The 13932-nt window shown below is 31.6% G+C and overlaps 1 protein-coding gene across 1 annotated transcript; it reads right to left on the reverse strand.

The window, feature by feature from the left end:
• Nucleotides 1-4092: 4092 nt before the first annotated feature.
• LOC129884064 (flavanone 3-dioxygenase 3-like) lies at nucleotides 4093-6674 on the reverse strand. The gene is made up of 3 exons (XM_055958439.1): nucleotides 6426-6674; nucleotides 5764-6011; nucleotides 4093-5641 (listed from the first exon to the last, which is right to left on the reverse strand). Exons 1-3 carry the CDS (start codon nucleotides 6672-6674, stop codon nucleotides 5071-5073), a joined length of 1068 nt encoding a protein of 355 aa, XP_055814414.1. The 3' UTR covers nucleotides 4093-5070.
• Nucleotides 6675-13932: the final 7258 nt, after the last annotated feature.

The raw sequence follows: 13932 nt of genomic DNA on the forward strand, positions 1-13932 counted from the left end.
CGGAACGTGGCCCCAGTGGGAGTCACAATCATGGCAGATCTCAATCAAGAAGTAAGAAGAATATCAAGTGCTACAACTGTGGCAAGAAAGGGCACTTCAAGAAAGATTGTCGGTTCAAGAAGAAGAGTGAACACCCTGAGCCATCAAATGCTCAAGGGAATGTTGCATGTACCTCGGATGATGGCGATATTTTATGCAGTGAGGCAATATCAAATAATGAAGGCAGAAAACGTTTTGCTGATGTCTGGATCATGGACACAGGAGCAACATGTCACATGACTTCCAGGAGAGAATGGTTCCATCAATATAATCCTATCTCAGGAGGATCTGTGTTAATGGGAAACGATCATGCTTTGGATGTTATTGGTATTGGGTCCATCAAAATAAAAATGTATGATGGCACGATTCGCACCATCCAGGAGGTACGACATGTAAAAGACTTGAAGAAGAATCTATTGTCTTTAGGACAACTAGATGATAATGGATGTTCGTATAAGACTCATGGTGGAGTCATGAGAATATCCAAAGGAGCGCTTGTAGTGATGAAAGCAGAAAAACTTGCTGCAAATCTATATGTGCTTAAAGGTGAAACACACCAAGAAGGAGAAGCATCAACCGCGTCAGCAAGTTCATTTGAAGAATCAACGATGATGTGGCATCGTAAACTTGGCCATATGTCGGAACGAGGTTTGAAGATTCTTGCTGAGCAAAAACTTCTTCCAGGGCTCAAAAAGGTTTCACTACCCTTTTGTGAGCATTGTGTTACCAGTAAGCAAAATAGACTGAAGTTTAGCAGTTCCTCTGCTAAAAGCAAAGAAATACTAGATCTGGTTCACTCTGATGTCTGGCAAGCACCGGTGGAGTCTCTAGGAGGAGTGAAATATTTCGTGTCATTTATCGACAATTACTCCAGGAGAAGTTGGGTGTATCCAATCAAGAGGAAGGCAGATGTTTTTTCAGTTTTCAAAGAATTCAAAGCGCGGGTGGAACTTGAATCTGAGAAAAAGATCAAGTGTTTGAGGACAGATAATGGAGGAGAATACACTGGTGATGAATTTAATAACTTCTGTAAATAAAAAGGTATTAAACGGCAGTTCACGGTGGCATATACTCCACAACAAAATGGAGTAGCAGAGCGGATGAACAGAACCTTGTTGGAACGGACAAGAGCTATGTTGGCAACTGCAGGATTGGAAAAACCATTCTGGGCAGAAGCAGTCAAAACCGCCTGTTATGTGATCAATCGGTCACCATCAACCGCAATTGATCTGAAAACGCCAATGGAGATGTGGACAGGAAAACCAGCTGATTATTCTCGCTTACATATATTCGGAAGTCCTGCTTATGTTATGTACAACACCCAAGAAAAATCGAAGTTGGATCCAAAATCCAGGGAATGCATTTTCTTAGGGTATGCTGATGGAGTCAAGGGGTATCGCTTGTGGGATCCCACAGCCCGCAAGGTGGTAATCAGCAGGGATGTTGTATTTGTTGAAAACAAGATACAAGCAAAAGAAGGTAGCACTTCAAAAGAAAAATCAGAGACTACTACAGTTGAAGTTGAAGAAATAGAAGAAGTTCCAGTTTCTTCTGAAGCAGCACCAGAGCACGAAGAACAAGAGCAAGCTGAGATCGAAACTCCAGAAGTTCGACGGTCAACTAGGGAGAGAAGAGAACCAGTTTGGCACTCAGATTATTCTATGGAGAGTAATATTGCATACTGTCTATTAATAGAAGATGGAGAGCCTTCAACCTTTCAAGAAGCTATGAAAGGCCAAGAATCATCTCTGTGGGTGGCAGCAATGCAAGAAGAAATTGAAGCTCTTCATAAAAATAAAACATGGGATCTTGTTCAATTACCACAAGGAAGGAAGGCCATTGGAAACAAATGGGTCTACAAGATCAAACGCAATGGTAATAATCAAGTGGAGAGGTATCGTGCAAGATTGGTGGTGAAAGGATTCGCTCAGAAAGAAGGTATAGACTTCAATGAGATATTTTCTCCGGTGATTCGACTCACAACAATTCGAGTGGTCCTGGCGATGTGTGCTACATTTGACTTGTACTTGGAGCAGTTAGATGTCAAAACTGCATTTCTTCATGGAGAGCTTGAAGAAGAAATTTATATGCTTCAACCAGAAGGTTTTAAAGAACAGGAAAAAGAGAACTTGGTTTGCAGGTTGAAAAAATCTCTATATGGTCTCAAACAGGCGCCGAGATGTTGGTATAAGAGATTTGATTCCTTCATTATAAGCCTTGGATACAACAGACATAGTTCAGATCCTTGTGTTTATTACAAGAGATTTGTTGATGAAGATTTTGTTATTTTGCTGTTGTATGTTGACGACATGTTGGTAGCAGGCCCCAACAAAGATCGTCTCACAAATTTAAAGGCACAGTTGGCTAGGGAGTTTGAAATGAAGGACTTGGGACCAGCAAATAAGATTCTAGGGATGCAAATTCACCGAGACAGAAATAATAGGAAGATTTGGCTTTCTCAAAAGAACTACTTGAAGAAAATCTTGAGACGTTTCAAGATGCAAGACTGTAAGTCAATTTCTACCCCACTTCCTATTAATTTCAAGTTATCCTCAAGTATGTGTCCTAGTAATGAAGCAGAGAGGATGGAGATGTCTAGAGTACCGTATGCATCAGCAGTGGGAAGTTTAATGTTCGTCATGGTATGTACAAGACCTGACATTGCACAAGCAGTGGGAGTGGTTAGTCGGTACATGGCTAATCCTGGAAGAGAGCATTGGAATACTGTTAAGAGGATCCTGAGATACATCAAGGGTACCTCAGATGTTACAATGTGTTATGGAGGATCAGACTTTACTGTTAAAGGTTATGTTGATTCAGATTATGCAGGTGATCTTGATAAAAGCAAGTCCACCACAGGTTATGTGTTTACTCTTGCTGGAGGAGCTGTAAGCTGGGTTTCAAAACTGCAGTCTATCGTGGCTACATCTACGACGGAAGTAGAATATGTAGCAGCTACACAAGCTAGCAAAGAGGCAATATGGATGCAGATGTTATTGGAGGAGCTCGGGCACAAACAAGAGAAGATTGCTCTATTTTGTGACAGTCAGAGCGCTTTGCATCTTGCAAAGAATCCGGCATTTCATTCAAGGACAAAGCACATACGAGTTCAGTATCACTTTGTTCGTGAGAAGGTGGAAGAAGGCAGTGTGGATATTCAGAAAATTCACACTAATGACAACCTGGCAGATATGTTTACGAAGCCGATCAACAGTAACAAGTTCATATGGTGTCGATCTTCTATTGGCCTAACAGAAACGTAACATTGCAGTAGTTGGGTAGAAAGGATGGTGTGAAGACTTAATTGATTCTCAATTAAATCTTCAAGTGGGAGAATGAAAGTCAATAAAAGTTGCTGCAAAAGGGAGTCAAGAATGGCTGCCAATCTGCTGCAAAAGGGAGTCAAGAATGGCTGCCAATCTGCAATGAAAAATGTATACGCGTTTTCATCCTCCTATAAATAGAGGGCTTCCTGCCCTCATTTAAATCATCCCAGAAAGAGAGAGTAAGAATACAAAGAGAGTTTTACACCAAGATAAATATTGTAGTCTTGAGTGTCCTCTTTAGTAGTTGTTCCTTTTACAAGAGAGAAGTGTTAATTGTTGTTTTCTCCTTGTATTTAAGAGCTGTGTACTCCATATTTTATAGTGAGATCCTTCTACCCCGTGGTTTTTCCCTTCTATCATTTAGAGGGGTTTCCACGTAAAATTCTCGTGTCCAATTTATATTCATTATTTTCATCATATCAAACTTTAGTTGTGGTGCTTCCTCCCCCTAACAGGAAAATATGATGTTTTTATTACGAGATATGTGGTAAGGAGATGATCTAAAATACTCTAGGGTGTAAACATTACATTATCAGATTGAATTATGAACTAACGATGACTAAATCTTGTATGTATATGTGCTGATATATGGAATTTATTGGAGTAAATAGAAAGAATTAAGATGAACAAAGTGCATATGGTCATTTAGAGAAACATTAACAATTGAAACCTTTTGGAAGTGGAAAACATCACAAGTTTGCCAAGTTACAAATACTATGTAAAATAGCCAATTAAGTTAAATTCATATGTATTCCTTGATTTGCAACAATTTCAAGTTAGTTTGAACGAGCTTTGAAATGAGTGGATAGTGTTGAGGGAAAACATCCTGGATGTCTGAACATAAGCAAGATCATATGTGAGCATTACCTCAGTCATGGAAATTGAGTCTGAAGGCATACTTCCCTGTTAGCTTACAATGAAAACTTATCAATAGAAAAAACCAGAAATAATTAAAAAATGATAATATTAATCTCAGAGCAGTTTTTTGGCTGTCTAGTTCTGTGCTATATTTGCAAATGTATTGTTGGAAGGTGATTTTTGATGTATATGGTTGTGGTTGTAAATCAATATAATGTTCTTTGCTGGTCTAATTAGTTTAAGGTCATAACTAATTCTTGTGACTATTTACCATAAAAAATTTACCTTGTGTAAGAGCACATGCTCCCAAAGGTGCGTCTACCAGTGATGAATGTGGCTCGAGTTCTAAACTTGTGGTATGACCGACATTTGGCTTAAACTGGACTTGATGTGGTGAATGTTAGAACTTTTTTCCAGTTTGGAAATCATTAAATTTCCAGTTGCTGGCTTCTATCTGCCAAGTTGCGATAGCTAAGTGAGATAAATCATTGGATCCATTGAAGATCCTGATGATGCATTTTGATTTTGTTGGTGGTGCAAAAAATTATTGATCTAGATGACAAGTGGCCTTGAGGGAAACCTTGGTTAAGTTGAAATGGCTGGTAAAGTTTGTTCAAAATTTATTTTTTACAGTGCTAGGCCTCCTAGTATGAAGAAAGAAGAGCTCTTATTTTTTTCTCAACAAAAAAAAATAAAATAAAAAATAAAAAAATGTCACCAGTAATATTCGAACAAAGTACATAGAAAAGCTGGCTACTGTAAACACGGAGCGTGCGAAATGGAGTTTGAAGAGTGTGAAAATGAGAAGTTCAGTACTGCCTGTTCTGTTGTCCATGGACTATAATCATCATGGGTTTATTTTTAATTTGTCTATGTACTTTGCTTCCACAATATCTTCTCCAGAAATGAAGTCAAGGAAATCACTGAAGCTTCCTTCTTTGTAGGACAAGATATTTTGTTCGTTAACTAGCACTGATGCAGGTCTAACTTTTTTACCAAAAGCTAGACTATGAAGGCTGACAATTGAAATGCGCTTTTTCTCTGAGTTAACTGTTGCTCGGTGGACAACACTTTTGTATATCCCATTGGTCAATACTTCCAAGTGATCTCCCAGCAGAACAACGAGAGCTCCTTCAATGAGTGGAACTGAATGCCACTTTTCATCTCGGCCCATGATTTGCAAGCCCTGGTGATTTTGTAGAATGATGGATATCATACCATAATCTGTGTGTGGTGGCAATCCTAGTGTAAGATCTGGCTCAGGACATGCTGGATAGCAATTAACTGCCATGACCTGGGAGCCTTGTGCAATGTCTTCATGTAAGTAATTACTGTTTAGTCCTAAGCTCTCAAATATCACTTCCATGAGTTCTTCTTGCAACTTTTGTGCTGCCATGGTGTAGTTTCCCATTTTCTTCCTGCATGAAGAACTTCTTTAGGATCTTGAAGAAATTATATCGTTCTTGAACAGTAAGAATATGCATTTATGAAGACAAACTTATCTGCTAATCATATTCAGCAACGGCAATGAAAAACTTACTTGTAACATGTGGGATTTGATGGCCACAAGTCAATCCAAGTTGAGGTTGGATTAGCGTAGTGCTTGAGGAAGTCTTTCCAAAAGTGTACTTTGTCTTTGACATGATTTAGACTAGTACCATATCTTACAGGGTCACGAACATTTGAAGACAAAAGATGCCTTTTATCTTGAGTTGGTAAATCAAAGAATTCACTCGCAGCATCTATGGTGTCGTCCATGACTGACAATGGGATTCCATGGTTAACTACCTGCAAAATCATTTATTGCATGCATGCTGTTATTTTACGTTCGGGGTGACTTTGTGAAGATCATCATATTTTCCTTCCTGTTAGACAACCTAAGTATCTCAAAATCTAGGACGTCTGTTTTAACAGATCAACTGAAAATAAAAAGGAAGAGTTGAGACAAAGGGAGATGAAGCTTAGAACTCTAATGCACCATGTGGTGTGACATGACGTTCTTTCTTCTTCTTTATTTCCAAGTGCTTTTTCTATATGCGGATGATCTGACGACATCTTTTTCGTTACTTGATGCATGCATATTCTTCTTATTTGGATCCTTATCGCTAGGAACTTTATATTTATACTGAAGAAATAAATAAATAGCTTATTCTAGCTAGTGCGCGATTGCAGGTAACATGGACACTTGACGACAAGTAGTACCTGGAAGAAACCAAATTTCTTGCAAGCCAGGTGTACTTCGTGGATTATCTGAGGCCGAAGAAGAGGGTGTTTCCGATTGGATAGATCCACAATTGGCAAGCATGTGTTACACAATGTACCATCGGGACGTAGGGATGGTGGAAGAATGTAACGCTTGGGAACATAGGTTAGTCCCTCTTCAATAAGTGTCATGGCACTAGTAAATGAACCATTTGGTGAAGCTGAGCTCTCTCTCATTCTTCCCACCATATTGTGTTGTGTTTATGACTTTTTAACTCCCTATTTATAAGCAGGAAACAATGAAGAAATGTTGGAGCTTTAAATTACTTATGGAGTTATATATGTAATGTAATGAATGTACGTAAAATGTGATGGTACCATGACTATAATATCCAATGGAGGAATATAAAATATATATTTATATAGTCATTTTACTTGAAGAGCCAAAAGAGTGAAACATTTTAGGCTTTGGTAATTGTCGGTCTTGATAGTTGAATCCGATGGTGTAACAGTGTGCAGATTCAAGTGTGTGTGAGCCCACGCGCCATGACAGAGAATGGTCATTTAATCTTACACGTGCGAGTACGTAGGCAATCTGGATTATCTTCCTGCCCTCCCCTCGTCCCCACCCCAAAATGAAAAGTGATGTTCAATTTATGTCTTAAACTTTTTTCTTATTAAGTGTGATTTTCCTCATAAAATCAATTAGACGGAGTAATATTTAATATGATAATCCGTTTTTGTTGATGAAAATAATAAAGAAAGAAAAGTACCGACAATAAAAATATAATAGATAAAATCAAAGAATAAGATAATAATTGTTATCCTTCATTTTAACCGGATTCAAAATGTACGAACATATTTTTGATTTTCAAATAAATTAACTTAAGGAATTGCAAATTAATTATTTTTATGGTGAATTAGAACACCTAATATTTTAACTAAGTAATGCTTAAACTAAAACTCCATCTTTATGGTCTACTTAACTTAAGATTTTAGATAAAGTTTCTAGTTGTTTTAACATAAAGGAATTAGACATTCTTTAAGTTTCATTAAATACGGTTATCGGTCAATATTAGATTAATTAGCTGAGTCCTATGAGTATTGGACGATTCTAAGCAATGAACAAATAAATCATATGAAATATGTCAATTGCTTTAAATTAAATGAATTGAAAAATCAATCAAACTAAATAATTTAAGCTGGGTCTCTACTGATGGTAACATGTAGTTCAAAATAAATCTTATTTTAAGAAATGACATGAGCCATTATAGAATATTGAGAACAGATACTAAACAATTACAACTAAAGTTTGGAGATCTTTTGTGAAATTGTTGGATATATTCATTTTTAATGAGAAAAAAAATATGGATTAAAATACATAAAATATGAGTTGGATTTTTACTTTTACAAGTTAGAAATCCAGGACATTATTTTAGAGTTTCAATTGTTATAATCGACCAATCGTATTTATTTGTTATGTTTGTAATATTAGAGGGAAATAATATTAAAGAATCATTTAATTAGCTACCCACCATGAAATATGTATCATGAAGTAAACAATATTAATGCCCAATATTGCCCAAGTAAACAATATTAATGCACTATTAATTAGTACTTTTTCTCCGCTTTATAAAAAATCATTCTTGTAATCTACAAGTAATATTTTTTAACTGAAAATGTATGCTAATAAATTATTGTTGAAACATTGCAATATATGAATGTTCATATGACTAATAGGGGTCTTCAAAAGGAAATTGACAAATTACACTAAATCTATAAATAGAAAAAAGAATTTACTAGTAATTAGTTTGACTTGATTTGATATTGAAAAAGAAAATTCAAAGTCAAGCTGAACTAACCCAAATCAATAATATATTTATACAAATTTTATAAATATTACTTTAATTTATACTTTAAATATTGAGTATAATGTAATTTAATTTGTAAGTATATTTATTTATTAAACTTTTCCATTGTTCATGTTTATTAACACATCGTGTTTTAAGTTTGAACTTACAATTTTTAATAGTACGATAAATCTTTATATAGAATTATAGCTTAAAAACATCTAATAGCTCAAATAAAACTCAAATTAAATTGTATCCATTTTCATTATCTCTTATTAAGTGCACTTGTTTTATGAGTTTTCATGGTTTTTATTGTTGATGACACCATTTTTAGCATAAACATGCGACTTATTTCACATATTTTTATTTTTCTTCATCGGCTTCATATTATTATTGTATCTTACTAAATACTAAGACAAAAGAAATATTTAAAAGCGTTAGTTACATGTTCTGTGTTGCAGGAATTTATCGGAAAAGAATCCAAAAATTGAGATTAAAAAATAAATTCTTATTGGTTTTATTTAATTTATAGATTTTAAAAACTAACATAGTTCGTTTAATTCAATAAATGAAAATATCGAATCAAATCGATTTATGTACGCCTGTTATTATGCTTAACTACCAAATTAACTTTTGTCAAAAAAAAATTCGAATGAGACTGCCGCGTGACTCCGGCTCCGCCCCTAAGTAGAGCTAAAAGTTACTCCGTTCATAAAAAAAAAAAAAGACCTATTTTAAAAAAATCTATTTAAAGCCACAAGATTAAAAATCATTTTAATATAACTATAATATATGATGACAAAATTTTAAAAAAATCTTTTTTATTTTATTAAACTCCGTATCAAGTCAAGTTAATATTTTTTTTTAACGAAAAATATAAAGTTATGTACGATAGCAATAGAAGTTACTCCCCCTTTCCCTATCCGAAAAAGAGGCAATAAAGAAGAAAATAAATGCTCAAACTAAAAAAAACCCATCTATAAGTATATATCTTCTTCGTCTCCCACGTGACCAAGTTGCATATGAGCTAGCTAGGCATAACAAAATAGTTATTAATAGCAAAAGAACATGCCATATATAGAAAGAGACGACCAAACCGTTATATCTGTTAATTATTATTAATTTATGTGCATGGTAATCCTATAAAGTTATCATGTTGTCCATATGTGATCAAATTGCATCCTGAAACAACCTCTTTGACTGAAATCCAATAAACCACGATAATGACGATATGCAGACAATTGTTTTGTAAAATCTGCTGGTTTTTATTTTTATTAAAAAATAATATATAATACAATGAATAGTTTTATAATGACGCACTAAAGGACATTATATTGAAATATCATGTATGAATCTAGTAGCTACAAGTTGTATCCAAAAATTTCAACTCTTTCTTTCGTAAGCACACATGGTACTGAATCCCTTCTCTCTTTTGTTTCCTTTTTAATTCATATCAACAAATGATAGTATTTTTTTATTTGACTATCTTGAAAATAAAAAGGGTCCTTGTGTGTGTGTGTTTTCTTTTGGTGGGGTAGAGGTTGTACTTTTTGGTGAGGGCAAAGTACAACGTAAAAGTAGTCCATGAGCCTATCTATATAATTTCTCTGTGATGGTCTGAGTAGGAATGTGTATAGGAGAAAAAATTGTGAGGAAAATAAAGTATATTGTGGGCAACATTCAGCAGCATCAAAGTTTGATAAATTCTGCAAAATCAAGATGAATGATTCTTGGAGATTATGCATGGTACGTTTTCATGCAGAATAAGTAACAAATTACATGCATTTGCAACTTACATAGTTTTTTTTTTCATTTTCCATTTTCTAACAAAAAAAAATGATCTCTTTCACTTTTCCATTTCCTCTTAGCTAGTTTGTAGTATATGGATCCTTTCAAAATAATAATGAATACGTTTTTTTAATTACATCACGAAAGGAAGGGAGAGGAAGGAGACGGGGATCCATCAAGTGAGCTAGCCCTCAACCTTGTGGAGACAACAACATTCTTCTTTAATTTCATGTTGATAACTTGATGTTGCTGTATTTTTCTACCATCGAACTTGAAGTTAAATTAATTTGCTGCAAAGCATTGGTAAAATTTATTACTACTAATATTGAATGTTCTTTTTTCTTTTTAAAAGTCTAATCTTGAAACTTTTTTAATTAATTGCGGTGTAGTATTTATAGGTCACACACTCCACTTGAGATATATATTCTCAAGAATATACTTTCTTTTAGTTTTTATGAATTTGACCATCAATTAAAATTTGGTTGAGCTTTTCACTGTTGTCATGTTTCCTTAATTTGTTTCTGATTTTTTTGGTTTAATATTTGATTATCTTTATCAATAATAAAGGCAGCCAATTACACATGTTTATTCTTTTCCATTTGCATGTACATTCTGTTTTCCAAATATGTAATTTAATTATGACTTTCTTTTAATTGAAACATTTTTAAAATTTGAAATAATGCTTTTGAAATAAATAGATTTTTCTTAGTCGGTAGGTATTGAAACATTAGCTAGAAAATTTGCATATCTTTTGTTTCTCTGAATATGAATAAAGATATTGAATACATAATATAATTGAGATTTTCCTTTCTGTACCATCCGATGTTCAATAATTGTTTTGCTGATTAATCAAAATTTCTATTGTATAAAGGACTCCTTAAAAGATTTTTTTTTTTAATTTGTAGGATTTGAACTTCTAATTTAAAATTGAGAATCTTATCGTTTTTTAAAAAATAGAATATTAATTTCTACCTAAATTGGAAAACAATTATATGAAGCATTTATGTCATATTAAGTTACACGTGTTCGTTTTCTAAACAATTGTTAATATAAACAAATTGAAATTGTGATAGCTAGTTGGTAAAAGTTATGCAGTGATTAGTTAGTCAAAGTTCACATATATTCATTTTTTGATTGCTAGTTAGAATTTTATATGTAAGTGATGTAAGAATCAGTTATGTAAAAATAATTAATAAGAATTATTACTGTTGACACCCAATTTTGACCCTCCACAACGTAATAACTTTAAATAAATAAATAAATAATAATAATAATAATAATAATTAAAAATTAAAATATATATATATATATATATATATATATACATACATAATAACAAAATATGTATATATTATTATTATTTTAAAATAATTTTTGGCATATATATATATATATATTAAATATTTTTTGACCGTTAATATATACATATTTATCATTTATTCAAAAATTGTCTCATAAAGATTTTTTATAAATATTTTGTTAATTAGCTTGACTTAATTAATAGACTCACCTTTTCAAGTTAATTATTTTAATTCTAGCCTTTCTCAATTTTAAACAAATTAAAATAATTAGCTTTTATAAAATCATGCATATTTTCAAGTTTTATTTTTAAATAATTTTGTCATCTTCATAATATATACAATCTCTATTATTTTATTATCTTTTAGTAATATTCAAAATTGACCCGTAAAAGATTTTATTTATTTTTAATAATTATTTCATAAATTAATTAATTAATTTTACGTTTTCATTTCTTCCCCTAAATAACACATAATTAATTTTATCTTAACAACATTTTTAATTCTTCCATTAATACTACAACATGCAAATAATATATATCTTTCCCCTCATATTCCAATACTATTACTATTCTAATATACTCACCCCTTTCTATAAAACAATAAAATAAAAAATATATATAATAATAATAATAAAAAATACTGCCCACCACACTTTGTCTCTTTAAAATTAAAAGTAATTAATTATATATATGTATATTCCAAAATTCAAAAAAAATAATATTAATTAATAAATAAATAATTAGTTTTATTCTTCCGATAAAATAAATATAATATATGTATATATAATTAAAAATCCAAGCGTGTACCCCCTTCCCCATATATATTCTTCCGAAATATTAATAAAAAAATAATAATAATAATAAAAAATAACAAAAAAAAAACTGACACGCGTGCCCCCTCCCCATACCCTATATTAATATTATATTAATTAACCCATAATCTTTTGTCCCCTCTTCAATATATATATATATATATATATATATATATTCATCCGAATTCCTTCTTTTTTTTAAAAAAATAAAATAATAATAATAATAAAAATATATTTAAAAAAAATAATAATAATAAAAAATAAAAAATGTGTATTCTTCATCCGAAAAATAAATAAATAATAAATCTATTAATTTCCCATCAATATATATATATATATATATTTCTTTCAGTATTTTTTCTTTTATTCATCCCGCATTATTTTAATATTTCGCCACATTCCGCATTACTTTAATATTCTGCCGCATTATTTTATATTTTCCGCCGTTTTGCTTTATTTTATATTTCCACCCGCTCCACATTATTTTATTAATTTTTCCACTACACATTATTTTAATCATCCATTTTTTTATTATTTTTATTCAATCTCCATACCCCTATAAATAGAGGAATTAGACAGAACAAAAGGGGGGCGGACACGGACAGGAGAGGAGAGAAAACGGAGAGAAGCAGGGCGGAGGAATTGGGGTGACCATCTTCTAATTGAAGATAAGCACCGAAAGTATAGATTTTTGGCATAGACAAAAACTCCTACACTCGTATTCAAATATATCTTACAAAAATTCTCGAATCTTCTTTCTGAATTTGCACTTGAATTTACTTTAAAAACGAGGGTAGATTCATGACCAAATCATCCCCGTTCACTGCCCTGCAACAGGTAATATTTACTTCATGTTCCTTTGTTTTTTTTGTTGTCATTATGCTTAAATATTGTCCTAAAAATGCTAGCTTCCTAATTTCGTCATTCTTTTCTTGTTTGCATGGACACTTTGGGAGCAAAAATGGAGTCTTGATTTGAGACTCAATATAGTTGTCATCCCCTCACATGGAACCGATATCTTAGACCTCTCGAATAGCAAATAAAACAAGATAATCTCACTCGGATCCAATTCCGCTTGCTTATATTTTCAGCATTTTGTTTATTATTATTATTATTGTTATTGTCGTTATTATTGCTGCTCCTGTTTTTATCATTATTGTTGTTATTTATTTATTTTATCATTTTATTATTATTATTATTATTAGTAGTAGTAGTAGTAGTAGTAGTAACAGTATATTTATTTACTGTTATTATTAGTATTTTCGTTATTATTATTCTTATCATTATTACTAGTATATTTTATTTACTGTTATTATTATATTTATTATTATTATTTTCGTTATTAATATTATTAATAGAAGTAGTAGTATGTTTATTATTATTATTATTATTATTAGTATTTTCGTTATTATTATTATTATCATTATTATTTGTTACTTTATTTATTATTATTATTATTATTATTATTTTCGTTATTAATATTATTAATAGAAGTAGTAGTATGTTTATTATTATTATTATTATTATTTTTCGTTGTTATTATTACCATTATTATTAGTATATTTTATTTATGGTTATTATTATATTTATTATTATTATTTTCGTTATTAATATTATTGATAGAAGTAGTATGTTTATTTATTATTATTATTACCATTATTAATAGTATATTTTATTTATTGTTATTATTAGTATACATATTTTATTACCGTTATTAATATTATTATTATACATATTTTATTACCGTTATTAATATT

Source organism: Solanum dulcamara, chromosome 4 (assembly GCF_947179165.1).
Source record: "Solanum dulcamara chromosome 4, daSolDulc1.2, whole genome shotgun sequence".
NCBI classification, from domain to species: Eukaryota; Viridiplantae; Streptophyta; class Magnoliopsida; order Solanales; family Solanaceae; genus Solanum; species Solanum dulcamara.